The sequence below is a fragment of the Rhinolophus sinicus genome, linkage group LG03 (genome assembly GCF_036562045.2).
Source record: "Rhinolophus sinicus isolate RSC01 linkage group LG03, ASM3656204v1, whole genome shotgun sequence".
NCBI lineage: Eukaryota > Metazoa > Chordata > Mammalia > Chiroptera > Rhinolophidae > Rhinolophus > Rhinolophus sinicus.
The window spans coordinates 36,137,982-36,163,893 of NC_133753.1; the positions used below are offsets into that span (position 1 = coordinate 36,137,982).

Genomic DNA, 25,912 nt, shown 5'->3' on the forward strand with positions numbered 1-25,912 from the left:
AACTGCAAAAGAAAATCCAAGATCACATATTGCATTCAGCTGTCCTTTAACCTAGGCTCCTTTAACCGGGGACATAGTTGCTTAACATAAATAGTTGCTTAATATTTCTACAGGAGATTATTCCATTTTCTCAGCTTGTCATAATTTGATCAGAATCAATTTTTATCCGTAAGATTCAATGACTATAATCCTTACCTCCCAGCTTCTGTCACTTGAGCTGGATAGTAATAACAATCTCTCAAATGTCAAGCAGTTACTGGAAAGCAGCCTTATTTTAATTGAACTAGAATCCCCTTCCTCAGTTTAACTTTCCTTGACTAGATCATGTTAAACGAAAATATCTAACCTCCGCTGTTCTTCAGTGCAACACTAACTTCTTAGATGTGGAAATTTGTTTTTAATGCTCCCGCACAAATTGTCGGAATCCAGTATGCCATTTGGCAGAAGGTAGGTAGATGGCCTTCATACGTGTTTTTTTAAATAACATTTTGGGCAGTGAGTATTTTAAAATACTTCAGAGAAAAAATTCAATGACTGTAATGATAAAGATTTGCATAAATTTTCAATGCTCTTAGGATACACACGCAATAAAAGTTAAACTTAAGTATAATTAAAGAAATGTTTTAAAGAATTCTTGAAAATAATTCGGAAATGCATATTTAATAATACACAATTTACAAAGAAGAAATAATATAAAGGAACAAAATACTAATGCAGCTGAACAATTACCAAGACACAAAAAAATCCAACCCGTTTCCGAGCGCCCGGCTAGCTCAGTCGGTAGAGCATGGGACTCTTAATCCCAGGGTCGTGGGTTCGAGCCCCACGTTGGGCGCAAGTGACTTTTTCTCCTACGGAGTTGTACCTAAAGGTTTTCCCTAAGCATTATCACTGAGGAGGGATTTTTAAATCGAATTAATTTGTATGATTTGAATATGAACCAGAACTCTGGGAAAACGACTTCATTTTGCAAACGAAACAAGTCTCGAACTGCGCTTGCGCACTTGGAAGCACACATTCCTCTTCCTTTCTGCGATCCCTCCCTGACCTCCCATGTAAAGCACAGAGGAAACTGAAAGGCCACTATTTGAGACTTGTTTTCTGTTACTCTGCTTACTTACATAGTTGCTGGTAGAAGGCAATTTTAGTTTTTATCGGAAAAAAATATATGAGCCCCGATTTTGGCAGCTTTGCCAAAACTTAAAGAGATCCTACGTAAAAAGCAGCTAGGGAGGCTGGAGGACTTTGAAGAAAATGTCTTCCTTTCTTTTAGTTTTTCTTACTTTCCTTTTAGGGCCTGTCCTGGAGTAGAGGGAAGGTAGGGGGATATCTCCTGGAGAATACACCTGTGAGAAATATTTCTTTCTGTTGTCAGATCTGTACAACCAGTACATACATCAACTTTTCTTCCATTGTTCTTGGGACTATATTTGGGATCTATCCGATCGAATGGTGATTAGGAAGTTAATATTCTGGTAAGGGTGAGGCTCTTTGAAACAGACGTACAAAAGAACTCGGATGTGAAAATTCGGATGGGCTATTAGGTATACCTCTGTTATCCACAAGCTTTCCTCCTAAACCATCAATTTTTCTTCTTTGTGTCCTTCAACATACAAACATGCTGTTATTTCTCTATCTTAAAAACTTTGACCTCGTTTTCCTGCAGACTACCATTATATTTCTCTGTTCCCCTTTGGAGCAAGTCACCCCTTCCCAGTCATCTACCTTCACCATTCTTCTCTTCACATTTCTTAACCCTGACAATGCCCAGACAAAAATCACCTGTAGTTGAAGGAGTTTGATGTATTCCTCATTGCAGTGAGGGACAACTTGGGGTGTTTCAGTAAAAGGGTATTAGAAAGAACCTATTATAGGATTTGGGCTTTAATTGGGTAATTTTGAGGGTCTATGGAAGTGCGGATTCCTTCTGGACTGGGTGTTCTTAGAAAGTCAGGGCAATTCTATAACCGTAATAAATCTTATCCATAGGGAGAGCAGACTAAAGGAGGGATGAAGCTGAAATTACTAAAGTGTCACTCACTTAACAAGAGAGGATGCTTGGTGTTTTGAGTTGGAGAATGACCAACTTGCCTGAAGTTGATGTTCTGTGAGAAGCCAATCTCAAGTCCAGGCCTCCCGCCCTTCTTACTAACCCAATATAAATCAAGGTTTCCCACAACCCTCTCTTCAGGTTTGATAATTACCTAGAACGGCTCACAGAACTTAGGAAGTTTACTTATTTCTAGTTTATTATAAAGGATACAGCTCAGGAATAGCCAAGTGGAAGAGATGCATAAGGCAAGGTTTGGGGAAGCTTGATGGAGCTTCCATGCCCTCTCCGGGAATGCAACCCTCCTAGCACCTGGATGTGTTCACCATCCTGAAAGCTCTCTGAAACCTGCAGTTCAGGGATTTTTATGGAGGTTTATTAACTCAATCTCCAGCCTCTCTCCTCTCCCTGGAGGATGTGGGTTGTGGCAGAAAGTTCTAAGCTTGTAATCAAGCCTTGGTCTTTCTGGTGACCAGCTCTTATCCTGAAGCTACCCAAGAGCCCACCAAAAGTTGCCTCATTAGAACAAAACACACTCCAGAAAACTCCAAGGAATTTAGGAACTCTGGGTAAGATGCTCCTAACACCCCCCTTACTCAGGAAATTGTAAGGGTTTTAGGAGCTGTGTCAGGAACGGGTTACAGAGACCAAGTATTATTTTTTATTACACCACACTTGCCTAATATGTCTTGTTTCAAATCACTAAGAAGTGTACCCAACCCTAATTATCCTGTTCTAATTGGCAATTACCCACTATCCACTTTATCCTATTTTTCCCATAGAAGGTATCGTATTCATAGGTTTTTATCTGTCTCTTCACTCTCTCCTACCGTTAGAATGTAGTGTAGGTCCAAAGGGCAGTATTTTTGTCATTGCTCACTTATGATCTTAAGCACCTAATAAGTTAGTATCTGATATTCAATAAGTGTGTTGAATTAAGGGCTTCTTAGTTTCCTAGGGCTGCCATAACAAAGCACCACAAACTGGGTGGCTTAAAACTGAAATTTGTCTCACTTCTGGATGCTAGAAGCTTGAAAGCAAGGTGTAGGCAGAGTCACATGCTCAAAGGCTCTCTTGAAGCTGTTCTACAGTTCTCTTAGATTTTTAGTGTCACCAGCAATCCTTAGTGTTTCATGGCTTGCAGCTCCGTAACTCCAATCTCTCCCTCAGTTGTTGTATGCTTTCTTGCTCATGTCTGTTGCACATGGCATTTTCCTCTTCTTATAAAGATATCAGTCATATTGGATTAGGGACCACCCCAATGACCTCATCTTTATTAGATTACATCTGCAAAGACTGTTTCCAAATAAAGTCACATTCACATTCCTGGGGGTTAGGACTTCAACATCTTTCTCTAGTACACAATTCAACCCTTAACAGTGGCCTCCATTTGTTAACCTCAGATACACTAGGTGTCTGCCACTTTATAACTAGCTATAAAGCTCTAGTTCAGTCAGAGATCTTATTTTTTATATTATTCAATGATGACAAGTTTCTCACAATCCAAATTCAACAAGACAGAATTTTAGAAATTGTTTACTATAAAAAAAGACGATGTTAATAGTAAACCCACACAATTGACAATTGTACAACTATTCCTGGCAATCCTACTGGGAGGTTTTAAAGTTAAGAAATAAAGGGGCTTTGTTCTTATGGAGTTTACATTCAAAAAAGGAAGACAAAGCCTTTTACAATTACAAGGTGAAAACTGTAAGTGCCTGTTACAGATAATGTGGTTATAGGAAAGATCACTACTTTGGGGAAAAGGAGACTGGGGAAGACGGGTAGGCACACAAGACAGAGGAATCTCTTTTATGTACGAATGGATGTGTTAGCAAAATGAAGGCAAAATTGAACTTTCATAGTTTTATTCACTGGCTTGTTTTCAAGTTCTTCATGATTCAATCCTAAATTATAATTAGAAATGCCTAATATCAATGCCAAATGCTTTAAGATTTTGTGCAGAGAATTAGTTCACATAGCCCAGAATAACTTCCAATTATTAAATTCTATTAAACTCATCCTTCAGGAAGGAACAAGGTCAAAAACCTCCTCTATGAAGTTTTCCTTGTTTCCTTGGCCAGAATTACACCAGTAACAAGCAGCTGATACCCTATGTGGCACCTACCACATTCTGGGTTTGTATCATCAGTTGTGTACACATCTACTTCTAACCTGTAAACCTCCCGTAAAGATGAAGGTTCACGTCTTACCATTGTACCATTTATAGTCCCTAAAACTATACTACATACACAGCAGACAGCAATAATAACTGAATAAATCTTAGTCTTAGGCTACTATAGTAGAACATGGTGACAAAATAGTGCTAGAAGTATTTTAAAAACACGCATATACACACAAAGATAAAAAAAATGAATCCTTCTCTATTAATGCCATGAACTGGCTCTTTCAAGTGTTAGTTGGTGTTGGTATCTTCATCCATAAAGTATATGGCAAAACTAGGAAGGATCCAGAAAAGGACATCAAAATGATTAAACTATAAGAAAGAATGGACTTGGGATCTATAGTCCAGAAAATTTATCAATTTCTACACTGTCTTCCGGAATGAACATACATATATATATTATTTCCCATCTTCAAAGATTCATAGAAAGAATAAACCAGCAAAATTTCAGTAAGAGGTAGTTCATTAAAAACAAATGAAGAAAAACAAAAATAAAAATTAAACAATGACTGATTACATATTTCAAAAAACCTCTGCCCTGAGAAGATAGAGCACAAAAGATTAAAGACGTTATGACACGTTTATAAAGCAGTTGTATAAAAATACATAAAATGAAATACTTTGCATAAAAATGAAATGTCTTTTTTCTAAGAAATGTAGAATTGTTCATAAAAGAAACTGTAATGTTAGAAAGTGAACACTTCCACAGTTGAACAAATGCTTAACTATGCTACCAAACATTCTCAGTCCAGAGTCAAATATATTTCTGGAAAAGCACATTATTGTAACATGGATACATAAATACCAAAACAAAAGGATTTTAAGAAACAGACCTATGTTAATAATTGAAATACCTCGTAATGGTAATATTAGTTATTATTTAAATGAAATAATTGCTTAAAGTACTGAAATTAAGGGAGTCTCCAAAGCCCAGGACAGATTATGTGAATTGTGGAGGGGATATGCTATTATTCTTTTTGAAAAATGAGCTATATAACAAACTTCCAAAACTAAACTGCTTTACTATATTTTATTGATATAAATACAACAAATTTCGTAAGCATCAGCTAACATTTTACCACTACACAAGGAAAAAAAAAAGTCAAATGAATTAAATATCAAAGCGAAGAGTAACTATGGAAATGTTTTTACTTCCACAAAAGTCATCTCTAACAGCATCTTACATACTTTGTACAGTTTGCTTGTAATTGTCTGATATTTGAAATGAAGCAAAGTTGAATTTACTCAAACTTTTATTTCTCAGTGGAAAACGCTCTCTTCATCAGAGGTGGTTGCGCTTTCCCGACATCAAACATCATTTCCAAAGGTGGATTATTAAGAGAACACCAATCAGGAATACGGCCTGTCTGATTATAATATTCCTTTGAGACTGAACGGCTCCCAAGTATGTCTTGTAGTGCTCCAAAAATAGCTCCTGTGTGGTAAAAATATGTTTATAGCTAAGAGGAAAACTTTTATCAGAAAATTTTATGTGCACATACATCCACTTCATTATAAGACAAGAGAGAACAGGTAAAATTCAGCAACGTGTATTCACACACTTCAAATTAATTCCAAGTAAATTGTTTTTTACCCTTTATTTTAAATACTAGGGTAAGCCATAACTCCTGTGTTATGGCCTACAGAGTTAATGGTCTAGGGCAGATTATAGTGAAAATGATAACAAATATTACTATCTATAAGAGCAGGTGAGGTAGAGTGGGGTGGAAAGCCTTTTCAACTTTGTGTAAATACAATAAATAACACCCTTAGTTTTCTTTGCCACAACTCTGAGATGATATGTCAATACATGCAATGGCACTGCAAAACGCTGAAGACCTTGTAAAGACCCTCAAGGTAGTCTTTAAAAATAATTTAATAACTAACAATATTTGTCCTAGATCAAAATTACATTTTGCAAAATTCCACTTTACTAGAAAATACAACATCCATTTAAAATCTCAATACTGTCTTTCTCTCTGAATGATCCTGATACCCATTAGCTGTTAATTGCATCATTAAACACGTATCAAACGTATATAAATATACATACGCGTAATTGTTTTTCTCTTTAAAGTAATCTCTTTATTAGGCTATTTCCTTATTTCAATGAACCTATCATTTTCGAAAACATTCAATGAACTCAGTCACAAAATAAAGGAATTAAAATAAATGTTTTAAAGTATGGTAGCATCACTGAAATAAATGTACACCTATCTTTTATTATGAGAGATGACTTTACTTGGGACAAAGAAGCTTATTTTAAAAAAGCAAAGTGCAAATGCCAAGACAAATAGGTATATAATTCTGAAAATTAACAATTTAAGGAAAAGTCAATGTTCAAAGAAAATTCTTTAATAGTTCTCTTAGTTTATTAAGTGGGTAATTCTAAACACTGGATCCACCATCTATTCTAATATATCCATTAGTTACACCATCCAGGAACCAATTACTATATATAATCATTATATTTTAAAAACTAAATTCTTACCTCCCAACCAGGCCACACAATTAGCCTTTGCAGGTGGAGTATGAATCCGGAATGTCTTGGTGCCAAGTGCTTTTCTATATTTTGGTTTTTCTACCAAATACCTTATTTCTGCAAGCAACCTGTGGAGAAATCCTGGCAACATAGATGTGCCACCTATGACTACCACGTTCTCTGCCAGTTGCTTCCTGGTATCTATTGGGCACTGTTATTAAAGAGAAAGAAAAAAAAAGGGCTTTATCCTTAACTATACAAATTGACTAGATTTAAGAAAATATACAACTTAAATATTGCAAATTAAATAAGTGATCATTTGTACGTATTACCAAAAGGGCCACAGCAAGATTCCTTTGACAAGGGAGTTTTTCATGTAGCACATGTAAACACCACGGTAACACTGCCGTATATTCATAGAGAACTTTAAAGATTTTAAAATCTAGTAGCACAGAATTTTAAATTCCACAGACCATACGGTAGTAACATATGAGTATTCTCATTTTCAGGACAGAATGACTGAGTTGAGCAAAGAGCACGAGAAGAAATAACTTTTCATTTCTTTTTTCAGTAAGGAAAGTGTGGAAACTTAATTTTTCTAATGTGCTATCTCCACAGTATTACATTCAGAGCAGTTACCAAGTGGGAAGATAACATTCTTAGAAAAATTATGTTTCCACATCAGTTTTCTCTGATGTTCACATCAGTTTTCTCTGATCTTCACAGCAGTGAAGGATGTTACATTTCTAATTGTTTTCATAAAAGTCCCTGAATGGAGCCCTAATACCAAAGTGATGGTATTTCACATGGAGTTAGTTCTGTGATTCCACAATCCTTCAACAAAAAAGACACATTATCATATACATAGTGGAATTTAAAATTTATACTACACAAACCTGTATTTGAAAAAAACTACAAGCCACTCTAAATACAAAATTAAAATCTGGTATTGTTGCTGTAGAAAGAAATGCATGATATATTCATAAAATGTACTATGCCTGGTTTGAAACGTTGTAGGGACCATATCTTTAGTGCCAAAGTAAAACTGAAAAACTATAAAATTTAACACAAAAGCTAAAAAACGTAACCAGTGGCTAAAATAAAAATGCAGAAAATAACACTTAAAATTTTTCTCTAAAGGGCTGTAGTCATAAATTTAGACATTTTACAATAACAATACCTGTATAAGGGAATCCAGTATTAAAGTTGCCACTGATTTCTCTTCGTTATCTTGTTCAAAAAGAATTTCCACAACTGAATCTCTGATGAGATTAAAAAGAGAGTGCTTTGTTGGCATCACATAATCTGATACAGAATATACCATTAGTTCTATGGACATATTTTTAAGTACCAGCATTATGCTAATGTACAATAATTATTAAAACACAGTGTTCACATTTGTAAGTGTGGAGAATAATAAATACTATCTGTGTCACAGGTAGCATCACTATCTGTGTTGAGGTGAAGATTCAATGAATTAATAGAACATTGCCTGGCACATAGGAGGCACTCACTAAGTATTAGCTACAATTATCATGATGTATAGATTTACATATATTTTGTGCAGTTATACCTCCTTAAACCTAATAACAGAAAAGGAGCAGAATTCTGTAAAAGTAAGATTCAACAAGCAGGTCAGGAGTGATATAAGAGATTTAAAAACAAACATTCCCCTCCCTTTGTTTTAAAAATAAAAGATGGCAAACATTGCTTGTTGCCTAATAAAATATCCATTTTTCATTTTTGTTCTCAAATTAAAAAAATAAACCCTGTTTCTTTGTGGCAATTGGATAGTTCTATATCTTGACTGTGGTGGTAGTGATTACAGAAATCTACCTGTGATAAAATTACACAGAACTACACACTATATACATTACACCAATGCCAAATTACTGGTTTTGATACTGTATTAGTTATATAAGATGCAACCATTGAGAGAAAGTGGTTGAAGAATAATACATGGGACTGCTGTATATTATCTTTACAATTTCCTGTGAATCTGTAATTATTTGAAAATAAAAAAAACCCTCCATTTTTAGGGTGGATACAATGCCCCAACCTTGATGAACAGCCTCCCTTGTAGCTAGATGTACCTAAGCACCAGACGATAAGATGGAGGCAGAAGTGGTATGTGGAACTTCTAGAAAGTCTCCTTAAAAAGAAGAGGAAGTACCTTTTTCTTTCCCTTCCTAGGACTGCTTGCTTGAAACACAGATGTAGTAGCTATGACTCCAGCAACCAAGCTAGATCCCAAGGAAAAGGGCTGCACCCCAAAGATGACAGAAAGATATTTGGGTCCCTGATGGGAGTTGTCATACCACCCCTGGACTATCTTACTCTGAACTTCTTCTAAATGAGAGACAAACTTCTATCTTGTTGAAGATACTATTTTCACATTTGTATAACTAATGACCAAACCAATTCCTAACCAATGCAATATAAAACTAACTATATATATGCATATATAAACACTATATTTAAAAAAATAAAATTGGAATTTTTTAAAAATCTTTTTCAAAATATAAAATTCTCTTTATGAGACTCAACCTACTTGCTAACTCTCTCCATTTCACCAGTAAAGTATACTGAGGCCTGCAGTATTCTGAACACTCATGGCTAGTCAGCCACTTGCTGCTACGCTTGCTCACTTCTGCTTCTACCAGGTGAGCTGAATGGTAACAGAGCATCAGTTTTCTTTTTACAAATCTTTAACTGTCAGTTGATTTGATATTGAAATTATATAATTTAACAATTATTACTTAACCAATGAAATAGTAGGGTGGAAAATAAGTTTTTTCTATGTGAACTATGTTGAATGCTTTGCAAAGACAAACTAATTTTAAAGATCTTTTTAATATACGTAATACAACTGTAAAAGTCTATGAGAAACTATCTAGAAGGATTCTGTACCAAGACTGATTCACAAATAACTTTAAGTTCTCACTATACTTAAAAAAAAACAAACCCTGGAAATCATAAACCACGAATTACTGGTTTATATAAATTTAACTCAGAACTCTAGAAGCAGACTTATTCTCAAAGAAAAGGTCTTGGAAAAAAAGTCTGACAAATAAATACTTATTTACACATTTTAAATTAAAATAAAATGTTTAGTATATGATTTTTAAAAATGGTCCTTTCTTTTAAATAATCCTTCTGATTTACCAATAAACTACTGGTCTGGATTGCATCTAATTAGAAGGTTTCAACAGAACTAGATTTTTTTGCTAGGAAAAACATATTAGCAAAAAATTATAAATTAATTGGGTTTGGAAAGAGAGAGAGTAGCTTTTTTAATCCCAATGTACTTTCCTACTATTATGTACCCACAAAGCTCCATATTAGTTGAACCTCCTTAAACACTAATTTCTTTTTTTATTCTGGGCTCTACTAAACAATCAGGAAAAAATGTTAAATATTAATTTAATGAATATAACTTATATAACTGGTAAAAATGATAAAAAGTTACTATCAAAAAGTGTTAGCATTCTCACTTTTTTATTTCCCCAAACATCTTTATCTGTATATTTATGTTCATCCTTTTACATCATTTTAATATCTCAACCTCGATATTAATTATCTCAAAATCTAACAGGCTCTTCAATATTTACATAATTATTTTCTGTGCATCTTCTGATCTAATATTTTACAGATGAAACTTTTATAACACAAATTTTATAAAGTATGAGTATAAACAAAAATCATATTGTTGCCAATATAATTATGTAAGTCCTTAACAACTTACGTTGCATCATCAGAAAGAATAATTCAATGAATAAAAAGGTGAATTACTAACTGGTCCTAAAGATTCAGTATTTTTGGAAGAATGCATTCTTTCTAACAAGACAATGCATGGCCTTCACGCCAAATCCAGCCCAGTCTGTTTTCGCAAATGAAGTCTTATTGGAACACAGCCATGCTGATTTATTTACATATTGTCTATGGCTGATTTTGCACTCCAACTACAGAGCTGAGTAGATGCAACAGAGCCCAGATAGCCCATGAAGCCTAAGCTACTTACCACTTGTCCCTTTACAGAAAAAGTTTGCTGAACCCTGTTTTAAGGTATCACACTTTTTTCTCCATTTCAAAGAATGGTTAGTTTCATTAATTAAACTAATTCTGAATTACTTCGATGAATAAGAAAGATAATATTTCAGTTTTCCAAAATTAAAAAGTTGAATAATGAAATTAATCATGAATGACGAGACCTAATGAAAAACATAATTGTTACTAATAACAATACTAACTAACGGTTTATACAAATATTTTTAAAAGCCAAAAATTCGTTTTAGTTCATTATTTTCCTCATAAAAATTAGGTCTAACCTGATTGATCCAAGGACATGTAAAATCTTCTCTCCATCCAATGGGTAGTCAACATTTGGGGGTGGTGAGGGACGCTGAAATATAAATATCAAAAGCATAAATATACGAGTTATAACCCCTGAAAAAAGAATGTATATTTATTTTTACTTACTTCAGTATTTCCATCAATATTAAATTTTGCTGCTTGGATTTTCAGTCCACGCTTCAGATCACTTACAAAGCAAGTGCGCACTTAAAGGGAAAAAAAAAGGAGACTTTGTTACAGTTTGTGATTGATCCAATCTATATTCCTGTTAAAACAATCTTATTCAAGGACATGCTAATCACCCATTCCTTTGAATTTCACACACTATCCCTGTCTTTGGTTAGCTTATGACAATTTATTCAGAAGGAGTCATAAGACGTGTTATGTGTTCATCTTCCATAAAACCACACACACACACACACAAAAAGCATCTTTGAGGAAATGACTGTATTATGATACTTTCTGTATAAAGAGTAGAATAAAAATAAAGTTTAGCATCATGAAAGTGTAGCTATTCTAACTGAACAGAATGTTTGTTGAATAAGATCGATTTATATTTCTATATCTAATCTTATGTATCTATTATTCTTTTTTTAAAAATCTTGGTTGGTCAGAACAAAAGCCAAATTTAGTTTAGGGATTTTAGGCACGATAATTTTCTCCCTCTTGGCACATCCCGAGACTATCACTTTCTTTCTACTATATCACCTTTTTATTGTTTTTACACTTTGAACATTTATTCTTTAAAAGATTATTATAATTGCAAAGTACCTTTTATAATAAGCTGTTTCAAATTATTTTCAGAAATAGGTAAGGAATAAAACATTTTTTTAAGTAGAGACAAAATTGATGCTGAGTGTAAGAAATCTAATGACTTGGTTAATTACTTACAAAGCATGTTAAATATGTATTTATATGTCATATAAAGTTAATTTGTTCACTAATTCAAAATATATTTGTTAAGAATCTACAATGCTAATAGACTAGATAGTAAGCTAGATGCTCAAGTTACTTATATATATTGTATTTTATTCAAGTCCTCAGAACTACCTAAACACGGTAAATGCCTAGCCTACAAGATTTTATATATTTGGCAGAGGAAGGTGCCTTTCTTTAAAAAAACCAAATTCACTGAATTAAAAATCCAAGAAGAGGTAAATTACACTTAAGAATTTTAAAATAATTTTCAAATATTTAGGTTATTAAACCACGTAATTAACTAATATAATGAGTGTGTGACAGAGAATGTGTGTTGCATACTTGTTTTAATGGAAATGGGTTCCTACTGCACATATTATGCAGCAACATGTTTTTCCTTAGTGTACTATGGGCAACCTTCCAGATCAATACATGCACCACCTTCTTTTTAACAGCTATATAGTACTTCTTATTAAGAAGTTACCAACTTCATTCAACATCCCCTTATATGGGATACACACTTTCAATTTTAATAAATATGCCAGATTGCTTTCCAAGAACATTAGTCTTCAGTCCTTACTAATAGTAATATATATTTTTTCCCACAATCTCACAAATTCTGGATGTCTACCTTACAAATTTTTGTCAATACGCTTCCCTGACAAATGGGAAAGTTAAACTTCTTTTCACAAGTTGGAGGCTTTATGGAAAGAAACACTCCAAATAGTTAGCAACTATTATATCATGGGGGATAGGACTAGAAAAAAGGGAAATTATTAATTTGACTTGGGTTATTTCTGTATTACTTGAGATACTGCAATAAGCATGTACAAATGACTGAAATTTTATAATAATAGAAGAAATTTTAGGTAATTACACCACATAAGTAAGCAGCATAATAAACAACAAGACCCATTTTGCAGCCCAGCTCTAACTTTACCTCTTGAGAGATACTGAACAAATCATTTAATATTTTGGAGCCCTAATTGTACGAGATTATCTCCAGGTTCCATTTAACTCTAAAACCCATTATTATCTAATTCTCTATTAAATATTCTAGAATATTAATTTTACATGACACTCTGAGTACTGAAGAACATTGAGTTATATTTTAAATGCTTTTCTTTTAGTGAATCAAAATACCAGAAAACTCAATTTAAACATTATCATAAAAATGCACTCTAACAAAGGAGAAGTAATATATCTTATTAAAACAAATCCAATATACTTTGGCTCCAACTGTAGAATTTCTGAAGTCAGTAAAATGACTGAACTTATAAAAACGTATTTAAAAAACTAGAGTAAAAAACTACACAACATAAAACCAGTGGCTTTTTCAAGCAATTTAACTGTCATTTCATGATGTGTAAACTACTAATTTCTAGTAAACCTCACATAAATTTGAAGAAAAATCAAAATTTTATTTGTTATTCCATAGCCTATATATTAAATATTTTAGGATATTACATTATGAATTTATTTTATATCTGTGTAAAATTTTTAAAAAACATGCCCCCCAAACCAAGGATGAAAGGAACAAAATGGGAACTTAGTTTACCTTTAATATCCTCTAAGACTCCTTCTGGAATTGAACCTAAAACAGAAATTTTATTTAGAACTATAGAACTTTAACAGCAAAAACAGTCTCTTAAATTGCATTCACATTTACATTTACATTTCAGCAAAATTTTAAAAAATATAAGTACTATAATTTTTTAAAAAACCAAACAGAAAAATTAAATTTGCTTTCAAGGAAGAAACTTCATCATTCAAAGCTGACCAAATCACAGAAATTGAAGCCAGATGTGTGCAAAGTGCTACAGGATGTCACATACTAACAAATTTGATAAAAGGAAGAGACCTTAAAAATACAGTAGAATAACTGACATTAGGTAGAAATTACCCTTTTCTACCATTAAAATAAATTGTTGGTCATCTTGTGGTACTTAGAAATGTAGGCCTTAAACAAAAGTTATTTTTCTTTTATAAAAGTGAGATTTCAAGTTTGCTTATCTTTCCTGTGATGATAAATGACTGTCAATAACATGGTAACCTAATACATACTTTTACAAAGGATCATATGCAGACTTTTAATTTTTTTCCTTAAAGGGAAAAGTGATATTTTAAAAAATGAGTGAGAGAGTACCTATTCAAAGAAATCTGCACAATACAGGGAGTCTTTGGAAGATGGATGTTTGGATATGTGATTTTGTTGCCAAAAACCTTGTTATCTGAATCAGAGTCAGAAACAAAATTTTCAAACCTAAATATAAAATCTTCTAAACTCAGAATTTTTAACCCATTGTTAAACACATAAAAATATTCTGATTGATTTATGAGAAAAAATTATTTACATCAAGGAAGATAGAAACTTAAGAATGAGTTGCTGAAATGAATTTGGAGGAAGAGATAATGTGTTTACTTTTGGAAGTCTTAAGTTCAAGGTGCCTAGAGACATGCCTAATTTATAGCTAATAATCAGTTGGAAATAGAATATCATGCTTAGAAGAAGGGTCAGGCCCAGTGATACATTTGAGAATCAACAGCATCCCTGAAAGCCAAGGATAATATGAAGGGTACATGATAAAAGGGGCGGCCAGATGGCCAGATGTCAGTTGGTTAGAGCACGAGCTATGAACAGCGGGGTAACCCGTTCAATTCCCATATGGGCCAGTGAGCTGTGCCCTCCACAACTAGATTGAAGACGATGAGGCACCACTGAGCTTCCAGAGGGGCGGCCGGATGGCTCAGTAGGTTAGAGTGCGAGCTCTTAACAAGAAGGTTGCCAGTTCAATTCCCGCATTGGATGGTGGGCTGTGCCCCCTGCAGCTAAAGACTGAAAACGGCAACTGGAGTTGGAGCTGAGCTGTGCCCTCCACAACTAGACTGAAAGACGACGACTTGGAGCTGATGGGCCCTGAAGAAACACACTGTTCCCCAATAAAATTAAAATAATGCTTTCATCTAAAAAAAAAAAAAAGAGTACATGATAATCCACAATGTCAAAAATTCTAGAAAAGATGACTAAAATAACTGGATTTGATGATTAAGAGCTCAACAATAATCTTATAGTAAAAGCGATTTGGGGGAAAAGAGTAACTATACAATGGAGTTAAAAATATATATGAGTTGAAGAATGAAAAGAGAATGTAAACCACTCTTAAATAGTTTTAAATGATTTTACCCATCACAGAAGGAAGGCTCTGTTCTTTAGCAGCGCCTGTATCAACAGTACATTGTTCCAATAATTGAGTTTCCAACTCCCTGAAAGTAAAAAAAAGTTACTGGAATTAAAACATTGCAACTGATATCCTTTCCCTATTTAATACTTTTACTACACAATGTATCATGACGCTTTAAGTAAAAGTGGTTTTATCCTTAAAAGATGAATACATTAAAGGCTGACAGGGAATGGAACGAATAACATTAAATGTCCATATTACAAGTCTTCTATTGATCACTGCCAAAAAATTGCACCTGTTTTTGTGACACAGGTAAAGCAAATGTGCTAAATTCTGAGAAACTTACCTGTGAAGAGCTTTTCCTCCTAGGGGGAGTGCTCCCCAACAATTTAGTACTGGGATTCCTTCATATATCTATAGTGTAGTCAAGGATATTACTATTTTAGGAGATAAAAGGTGGTTTTCTTGGTTTTTCCTTATTGTCTGCAATATTGTTCTATATCAGTAAATTCTTATTTCTTATTTTTAAAAGTTACAGAAAAATCAGTCTTTTTCCATATTCTTTTCCAAGGAAAAAGGTTACACACCGATGCACACGCGCACACACATAGAATTCATTAGTTAGTGCTGGGGTGTCCAATAAAGTAGCCACTGGCCACATGTGGCTGTTGAGCACTTGAAATGCGGCTAGTCTGAATTTAGATGTGCTGTAACAATAAACTTCACACCAAATTTAAAAGACGTAATACAAAAAAGCCCCTGTAAAATATCTCATTCTAATTTTCATATTGTGTATTGAACTACTTTTAATATATTGGGTTAAATATACTACTAATTTCATCTCTTTCATTTGTAGTTTTAAAAATGTAACTTCGAAATTTTTTTAATTATACATAGGGTGCCAAAAAATGTATACACATTTTAAGAAAGGAAAAAACTATTAAAATTGTAATACTCGATCTATACCAAGAACAAAAGATGAATACAAGTCACATTTGACTTCTGCAATTACAAGAGGTGCTCAAAGTGGTTACCATCAGCATCCAGACACTTCTGATTACAGTGAACTACTGCTTCAGCAACGCTGACAAAAGTGTCCACTTGTATACATTTTTTTGGCACCCTCAGTATATATGTCTCACATTGTATATCTATTAGACAGAGCTGACAGGGTAGTGCACAATATTGTACTGGGGGTTTGCTACCTTATTTTATATATTGTTTTTGCTGATGTTCTGTAAGTACAATATTTATGAAAATGAAAAAAGTATATTGGTAACAGCATTGACTATGGAGACAAACATGGGTATATATCTTGGCTATATGCTAATATGACCTTGGTATCCAAACTGTCATTCTCTTTTCTATAATGAGAATAATACTTACGTTGCAGGATTGTTATAAGAGTTACACACAAAATACTTTATATTTAAAAGCTATTGCCTAATTTAGTTCCCTAGAAGCTAATGATTCTTGATTTCTTTCTCATGAGTATTTCTTCTAATATACATGAAGATATCAAAATTCCAAGAGTATTTATGTATTTCAAACTCCTTTTCAATATAGCAATGCCCACTGTACTATTTCTGAGATACATTTACCTATCCTCTGCTTAAATACTTCTAATGACAAGGAATGTACCAGTTTATAGTCAGTAATTCCATTTTGGGACAGCTTGAATTACTAGTGTTTTTCCTGATGTTGTGAATGATATAAAAACTCCAGCAATTAATGAGCAAGGTACTGTGCCAGATCCTTTGCTAAACACTTTACCTCACTAAGTCACACAATACCCCTACGAGATGGAATTACTAAAATCCCCATTTTATAGATAAGGAAACTGAGACCTAAAGAGATTAAGCTAGAGTAGTACAATACAACTGGTAAGAAGCATAGCTGAGATTTACACTAATGGGTGTATCTGATTCCAAAATTCAAACTCCTAAACTTTATGCTATGATAGTCTGTGGAGACAGAAAAAAAATGTATTCAATATTCCACAGCCAGCCCTTCAGCTATTTGAAGGTAGTTTTCATGTCACTAGTAAGTTTTAATTTTTTGTGATCTAACTTTCTCATTTCCATTTCTCTAATTACTCTCTGTATCTTTTCTTAGAACTTGACTATCCTAGTCAACTTCTTTGACATGTCCTAATAAGCTGATGTTCCTCTTAAAAACTGAATATGAACATAATACTCATGAGGTCTGATCCCTGGAGTACATACTGGGACTAAGTCATAACAATAATTTTTACAAAAAGTAAATTTAAGTCTCACAGTTCTGTGAATTTTTTCCACATGGTATTTCATATTTGTACGTGGTAATTCAAACTAGTTTGGTGCAATAAAAACCATTTGTAAAAAACTTAATTATTTTAAAATAGAGTAAGAACTGCAAAATTAGCTGGTTCACAAAAAGGATGCAGGTAACACCAGGCTTTCCCTATATCCACAATCCAGGACCATGGCGGAGTTTATGCCAAGTGTCAGAAGAGCCATTAGATGACTTGGAGCAAGCAAGACAGATGGAACCTAGAAAACAACAAAATAGGAATTAGTGTCAGGTAGTTGACGGTATTTCCCTTACATTTTAAAAGTCACAGGAAAGTTATTATTTATTTATATTATGATACCTAGTCAACCATTTTATGGCACTAAATTAAGAACTAATTTGTTGATTTGAGTTTACACATAATCGAAATATACTGTAATAAATAAAAACACTTTCAATTCTCTAAATTGTTTCATTCCAAAATGACAATTAGGAAGCATTTTTATTCTTATTCTCTCTCTTTTGGAGGGAAAACTGAAAGGGATAAAAGAAAAGTCCCAGAAACATAAATTTGGAGGAAAATGCTACGTTAAAAAAATAAAGAGATACCTTTACCATCAAAATGAAAACATGGAAAAAGAATTCTTGATTGTCTTTATTCACAATGTTTGTAATATGAACTATGCTTTTAAAACATTGTAATATAGCAATTAAAATTCAATTGAAGAACAAAAATCCCTAGTTGTGTGTGACATTTTTCAGTGAGAATTTGCAAGATCTCTCCAAATATCAGACAACTATTCAATCAAAATATGCTATCATAACTAAATGGCAAACAAAATAATGGCTATTTTTCCCCTAAGTAGATATAGCACGTTATTCTAGTCACATATGAGATAAGGACATACAAACACAACTAAAACTCTAAGTATAAATACAGAGAACCATCTGTTTTATTCAGATAAGAGCTAAAGTGAGTGTGAATTCTTGTTTCGGTTTGTGTTCTTTCTACTGCAAACCAAATTCCTAAAACTACGTACATGACATCACTAAGTATAGGAGGTATGTAACCTGTTTCTCTGTGTGTGTCTTACTAAACTATAAATTAGAAATATTACCTGAGCTTATGTCATAAAGACATTGTGATTTTTGAAATATGTTGAGTTCAGTAGAAAGTATGAAAAATAAGTTTTTATGTGCTTAATTTCTTATATACTGTACATATTTTATACAATCTTCTAGTTTCCCTTTGCTGAAAAACACTAAATTCCTAAGGCAGAGATTTTTTAAAAATTGAATAAAGATTTTCCATATGATCTTTTCTTAGAATATGAAATGTAAAATCTTAAGTTTGGTCTTATAATAATCTTGACTCCTATGAAAATTACAAGAACTATTACTAATATCAGGATGTAAGAGTCATTCCTGACACTGCCTACTTAATGTAAGGGAAACATTATTTGAATATTTCATTTAATAGGAATTTAAAGTCTAAAGTGAAAGAATTGGAAGAATTTAGAACTGTCAGCATAACTAAATAGAAACTATAAAGACCCGTAAGAAACACATCATAAACTCCAGAGCGCATAATATGCCCCTTAAGTCTGAAAATAAAAAGTTCCCAAACAGAAAAACCTATATTAAAATAAATAACATCGACAAGAAATCTTCACTAATTTAAGTAGCAGATGAAATGCTCATTATACATGAAATAACCAAAGAAAGAAAATATTTCTTAAGTTGGGCAATGGGTATATGGTTGTTCATTGTAACATTCTCTATGCCTTTTTGTATTTCACATATTTCATAATAAACATTTCAGAGAGTGACATTTAAAAAAAAGAAGAAGAAAATAAATGGTCAATTTGAAGAGGCTTCAGTTTACTGTTATCTGGTTTCTCAAATGTACTGTATATACAATGAAGGAACTAAAATGAGGACTTTTTAGTTGAAGCTTTCAGTACCTACCAAAAACAAAAACAACAACATAAAACACAGGTACCTCAAAATACTTGAAAAGAACACGAGTGAGTGTCTCTCTGAAGTGGGAAGGACAAAGTACTGACTCAATAACCACAACTCGGCGGTCTCTGGGATTCACCAACAGATGCCTGAAAAGTGATAGTTTTATTTTTAAAAGTAAATAAAAGTTTGTATTTATTTTGGGACATAATGCAATTTGTTAAGAATAGAGAAACTATATACTACATTAGCTTAAGATGCTTTATGACAAAAAGACACCTTTATTTTATTACCCAGGAAAAAGCAACATTCCTGACCTCTTACTACGTTCCATGCACTGTGTCAGGAACGTCACATCTATTAACTCATTTATGTCAAAAAACAAAAACTACTATGAATAACTTGAGCCATTAAAAGGACATTTCCTTTTTTTAGGTTACAAAAGTAATATATGCTCACAAAATTCCAATTACAGAAGTGTATAACTTGGAAAGTAATACCTTACACTAGTTACCCAGAAACTACCACTTAGAGCATTTTGTATATTTTCATTATTGTATATGTGTATGAATATATTTTAACAGAAATATTCATTCCACACATGTTGTTCTGCAACTTGTTTTCAATTATTAATATATTTAAGACACCTTTTTGTATCAATACATACAGATACAGAACTTTTATTAAATGGTTGTTTCATTATATGGATGTATATTAATTATCCAATCCCCTTTATTAATGGACATCGGATTGTTTCAATATCTCCTTATTCTCGCCAGTTTTCTAGTCTTTAAATATATTGAGAAAAGGTTGAAAATAAGCAATTAAAAATGGTGATGGAAGTCAACTTTTTTTCCATCAGATGTAATACAACCAAATAATACTATGACGGAAATCTAATCACTAAACCGGGGTGGGGGGGCGTGGGGGAAGGGGTGTGGAAACAATTGCATTCTACCTGAAATACAGTATGTGGATGAATTCCTTCAGGTAGGAATATAATTCTTCTGTATTGATATTATATTGAACAACTTTGACAGGCTGTAAAAAATTAAAACAAGTTATTAATTTATAATAATAAAATAATCTTAAGTTAAAACATGCTTATTTTTACTAACGTATTTTCTGGTAATAAATCAAAAACAATTTGTATTGAGAATAAATGCAAACATTCAATGTAGATTAATCACTTACATTAGAAATCCTTAAGAACTAGCATGTCCAAGATGATGGAATTTTTTTATTTGTGGGGATAAAAGTGTGCGTCTGTAAGTAAGTAAAGAGCTATGCTCATTTGCATTTTTCCTCCATTGCATTTTTCCTCCATCAGACTTACCATTTTGCAGAACTGATAAAAATCAACATCGATTAAAAAGCATTGAAGGCTTTTAGTCACTCCCAAAGCACTGACACTTTCGCTTTTGTAGCCTCACCTGACTTAATTACTTGTAAAATTTCCGCCTTCCTGTTAAGACTACAAGCACCGGGGGCTAGAACTATTTCTCACTTGCTTAAGATATATACTCCTTCAACTGATACAGTGCCAAGCACAAAGTATATAGTTCACAAATACATGTGGTAAAAATGAAAATATACACCATATGCACATTAAAGTATATGCAAATATTATCAAACCATCAGTGCTAAGTCAAGGGCTTCATTTATGATCCTCAGGAAGCTCTAAGTACTGATGCATCATTGTCAGAGTACTTCATTTACTCTTTTACAGGAAAGACCATCTGCTCAGCTAATTTCCTGATATTATATAGCTTAAAGAAGGTTCTAAACCATTTATAGCTGAATATAGATTAATCTTTACCTATATTTATTAAGATGAAGATAAGAGCTTAAAGCACTAAGGAAAGTGCCAACTATAATGTAAAAGTTCTAAGACCAGTCAGGAATCTATTTAGTAATCTATCTAGTAACAAATAACACCAATTATTATAAAGCAAAACGTGAAAAATGAATAGATGGGAATTTCCGTCAGGTTTTGAATACAATACCGCCAAATATCTCCTGTTTCTGGCTTAAGGATTTGCAGAAAATTCTGAAATCAGTAAAGTGATTTCCTAATAGAGCATAATTAAAAAGCTTTCTGAATCAATATATTTCATATGTTGATCTTAATGATGCATCCCAATACCAAATTAAATCCCAATACCAAACTGATATACTAGTCTCTTCTGCTAGTCTCTTGTGCTTTTATAAAACCAAACATGTTCATATTTGATTGTTAAATAGGGAATACTGTCTGTATTGATGTGAAATTTGTATTAGTTAATATCAGGGAAGAGGAGCTGAAATTATAAGTTATTACTTTCCCCAAGAAAAAGAAAGTCATCAACCCAGTGGCTGCACAGGTAGGCATCCTTTCAGATCTATTTTTATTAATAAAATTTATATGACCCTATGTACCAGGGGCTCCCTTCCCAGAGTGGACCCTTTCACCACTCTTTATTGCGCTGCATTTACTCTTGGTCCAACCTTAACAACAGCCCCACTGGCTGGCTCGGAGCTCACTTCCATTAACAGTGTCTCAGTACCCAATGACCAACATTTTCAATCTACTATTTCATTTTATTTTAAAATATCCTCAAGAGAGCCTCCAGCCACATTCAGTTGGCAAGTCAAAGCTATTCCAACTTTTTCCAGAGGAATGTTATTGTTTTTTTCTTTTCTTGTTTTTATGAGGTGGTCTCCCAGACCCGTCTGACATTATTTATACAGTTTTTACAATATTATTGACTATATTCCCATATTTTACTTTACATACCTGTGATTCTTTTATAACTACTAATTTGTACTTCTTAAATCTCTTCACCTTTCTCCCCCAGCCCCACAATCCCTCCATCTAGTAAACATCAGTTTGTTCTCTGTGTCTATGGGTCTGTTTCTGCTTTGTTTGTTCATTTATTTTGTTCTTTAGATTCTACACATAAGTGAGATCGTATGGCATTTGTCTTTCTCAGTCTAACTAATCTCACTTAGTATTATATAATACCCTCTAGGTCCATCCATGTTGTCTCATCAATATTGTTTTTGCTAGTGCTCTGATTACAACGTTTTATATGGGTTTTACATGGTCTGCCCCAACCCCATTTTTTCCATAAGTTTGTTTTTGTTTGTGATCAAAGCAAAGTTTTTTAGGAACACAAATATTAAGTTACAGCAGAACCATTTGATTTTAACAGGTGAATGTTATGGCACACAAAATTATTCTATTGTTCTACAATTCCTAATCTGCCAAATTAGACTGGACAAGAGACTGTCTTTCAAAAAATGTTTTTCACAGTTCTTTGGATTTTGGAATTACAGATAAAGGACTGACCTGGCTTATATTTTGAACAGGGTAAAAATAAAGTTATTCTATAATTATCTTATAAAGCTCAGAAAATTATTTTACTAAGGTTAAAAACTTTCTCTTGACATTATATAATTCCATCTATATAAAATGTACAGAAAAGGCAAATCTTTAGAGACAGGAAAAATGACTGGTGGGCGAGCAGTAGGATTGGGAATTAACTGTAAATGGGCATTAGAAATCTTATTGGAATGACAAAAATGTTCTAAAACTGGACTATGGCGATGGTTACAAAACAATATATTTACTAAAAATCATTAAATTGTATACTTTAAACAGGTGAATTTTATGGTATGCAAATTAAACTAAATGTAGATTTTAAAATTTTTTTTTGAAATGCATTAATGTTATATATTTAGAACACTTCTAATCAAGCTTATTTGAAGTCACATTTTAAAATATTTTACAGTACAGTATTTATTTTGCTAATTTGTTTAAAAAAAATACCTTAGGCAAGCCAGCTTTTTTTATCACACTAGGAATTATGCATCTTGGACTAGTTTCTCCAGCAAATCCACATCTGCAAACAAATAGAAAATTGAAACACTCAAATAAATAGAAAATTGAAACACTCAATTTATTATAATATTCTTTCTATATATTTGTCACAGAAACTTAAGTTTTTCTGTATTTGTTTAAAAATGGAGTCACAAAAACATCTAGAAACTCTCTGATGCATTCAAAGAGACAAAAAAAAAAACAAACCTAAGGAAAAGTTAATACCATCTACTCATAAATGTGTATTAAAGGTAAAACAAAACAAAAAAAACTGGTTCAAATTAGTGATACTGACATAAACCAGTATGTTGTCTTACAACAGTATTTTTTTTTTTCAGTTTTTATTTTACCTGAATTTTTGGCAAAACATTTCTACAATCCTGGATCTGTACATTATGTGACTTCACTCATTTAATTCATATGAGTTACTCATAAGTCCATCATCCTAATATTTCTAGCTTTTATACTGACATGTTTGCTTTTGGTCTATTTTTTAAACTATGCATATGTGACCTAGTTATAATCACACTTTCCATACATCATTAACTCACAATAAATAAGCTTCTATCCATATTAGAGTCTTCACTGCTATCATTTTAAAACCTGCATATTTCATGCTTTTAAAAAACTCTTCTCCTTTCTTGAATATTTATGTATTCCCATTTCTGTTTCACATAAATAAAACAAAACTTTGCTAAAAATGTTGCAGAAAGTGATCACCATTTAGGTTCAGTCTTAACATTATCTCTTCTTGTCTTGTCTAGTTTTCAGTACTGCTCTCTTCCTATTCCCAAATAGCTCTCTCCATCTTCTAGTCACATCTCCATGTTTACTTGCACCAGTGTGCCTCAAGTTTCCTAGAATGCAACTCATTGGTTGGCTTTAATTCCGTTCCGTTCTTTTACTTCACAAACTCATCACCCTTGTGTTGTCTTTGTCAATAATCATCTTCCTGTATAGTAGCTTTCTTCTTCTCATTTTCTCAACATATAGCCAATGTAATCATCTTTGGGTGTCGGCCTAAAGGTATTTATTGTTATTGAAATAAACCTTGAAAAATAATAAGAGAAGATCTTGCATAGACCATTAAGAGAACGTTGTGAACCAAGAACTATGTTTAACCCAATTCCTGTGCACCTAAGTTCCAATTCTTACATAGGCTCTTTTGACCACTTATTCAACAGTTATTAAATAATTAATGAACGTTAGGCATTATTTAGATGTTATACATAAAGATATATACATATATACTATATATGTGTGTGTGTATATATATGTATGTGTATATATATGTATGTGTGTATATATATATATATATATATAGTGAGAACTGCATTTGCAATTTTAGCTGTCACTTTTCTCTCTTTTGAGCCCCAATATAAGGGCTCTCAACCTGGAGCCCAAGGACCACGGTGATGGTCCACCAAACCCTGAAGCTGTGCGAACACATTAAGGTTTGTGTATGTGGTTTTCATTCAGTCGTCAAAGGATCGATGCCATCCAAAAGGTTGTAAATCATTCCTCTAGTGTCTACTGCCTTTTAAAACATATTACATTTCCTAATCTAAGAGTTGTGAGGCGCTATCTCGAGAGTCTCATTTATAGGGTTTCACCTCTGCATGTGTTCAGTCTCCCTAATTTGACTTCCTACTCTTGGAGAGCAGTGGCACCGTCTTAAATATATTTAGATTTCCAGCACCAACACAAATTCCATTCAGTAAGTGTTTAATGAGGGAGATCGTCATCAAGCGTTACGATTCAGTTGTTAGCTTCCTAAGCAGACAAACCTAGAGGGAGCGGGATCTAGGTCATCGCCGGCATCCTCTGCATGGGTGACACCCGAAAGGTCTGCTCGGTTTGGGGTAACACCGGGAGCGGCGGCGAAGGCAATTCTCCCGAAGCCTCCTGGGCCTTCCTAGGAGTCAGAACCTGACGCCCCGCCCCACCGGATCCTCGGGATTCACAACGCGGGTGGAAACAATAAAGGCAATCATTTGCGGAGGTGCTGGGGGGAAAAGTGAAGCGTTGCAACTTGCCCTGCGACCCTCAGATAACAACCCGGGCCGGACCTGGGTTTTGGCCACCCGCCCTGCACTCGGGACGACCGCAGCCCGTGCCACGGCTACTCACTTGGTAAAGGCTTCTCCTAGGTCTATTACCACGGCCGTTTTCTCCCCGCCGCTCCCCAGGCCTTCGTACAGCGGCATGGTGGTGAAGAAGACGGTAAGTCGAGGGACACCGCCGACACCGCTCCAAGAAGCCTCGGCTCTCCGGGGGCGGGGCCGAGGGCCGAGGACCGGAGCGACGGTGAGCCGGCGGTGGCGACGGCGGGGGCCTCTCTTGGTTACGGCGCGCCGGCCCCGGACTGTCCCAGGCTGTGCCTCATTCCGCGTCGGGCCCACACCCTCACGGGCGCCCGCGTCTTCAGCACGAGGCAGGAAGAGATGCACAGGTTTCCGCTGATGTGGGTGCGGGGAGCGCGGGGTACGAGGTGGGCCGAGGCGATCAGGCGCATTGGTCACCCCGAGTGGGGTGGAGCCGACAGCCGGGTCCTTCACGCCGGACACGCCCCCAGGTGGCGCCTGGGTTGGAGTTTTTCTATGCTCGTGTGTGGAAATCTATTTTACATTCAGGCGGAGGCTACTGG

The 25,912-nt window shown here is 34.0% G+C and overlaps 1 protein-coding gene and 1 non-coding gene across 2 annotated transcripts; one reads left to right on the plus strand and one right to left on the minus strand.

The window, feature by feature from the left end:
* The first annotated feature begins 762 nt into the window (after positions 1–762).
* TRNAK-CUU (transfer RNA lysine (anticodon CUU)) lies at positions 763–835 on the plus strand. Its single transcript has one exon. It is a non-coding gene; the product is annotated as a tRNA-Lys (tRNA).
* A 3,066-nt stretch (positions 836–3,901) lies between these two features.
* Positions 3,902–25,593, minus strand: ACTR10 (actin related protein 10). The gene is made up of 13 exons (XM_019725800.2): positions 25,396–25,593; positions 23,215–23,287; positions 20,362–20,444; positions 19,444–19,552; positions 17,594–17,701; positions 15,517–15,584; positions 15,173–15,252; positions 13,547–13,582; positions 11,197–11,276; positions 11,046–11,119; positions 7,898–7,979; positions 6,727–6,928; positions 3,902–5,670 (listed from the first exon to the last, which is right to left on the minus strand). Exons 1-13 carry the CDS (start codon positions 25,470–25,472, stop codon positions 5,489–5,491), a joined length of 1,254 nt encoding a protein of 417 aa, XP_019581359.1. The 5' UTR covers positions 25,473–25,593; the 3' UTR covers positions 3,902–5,488.
* Between the last annotated feature and the right edge of the window lie 319 nt (positions 25,594–25,912).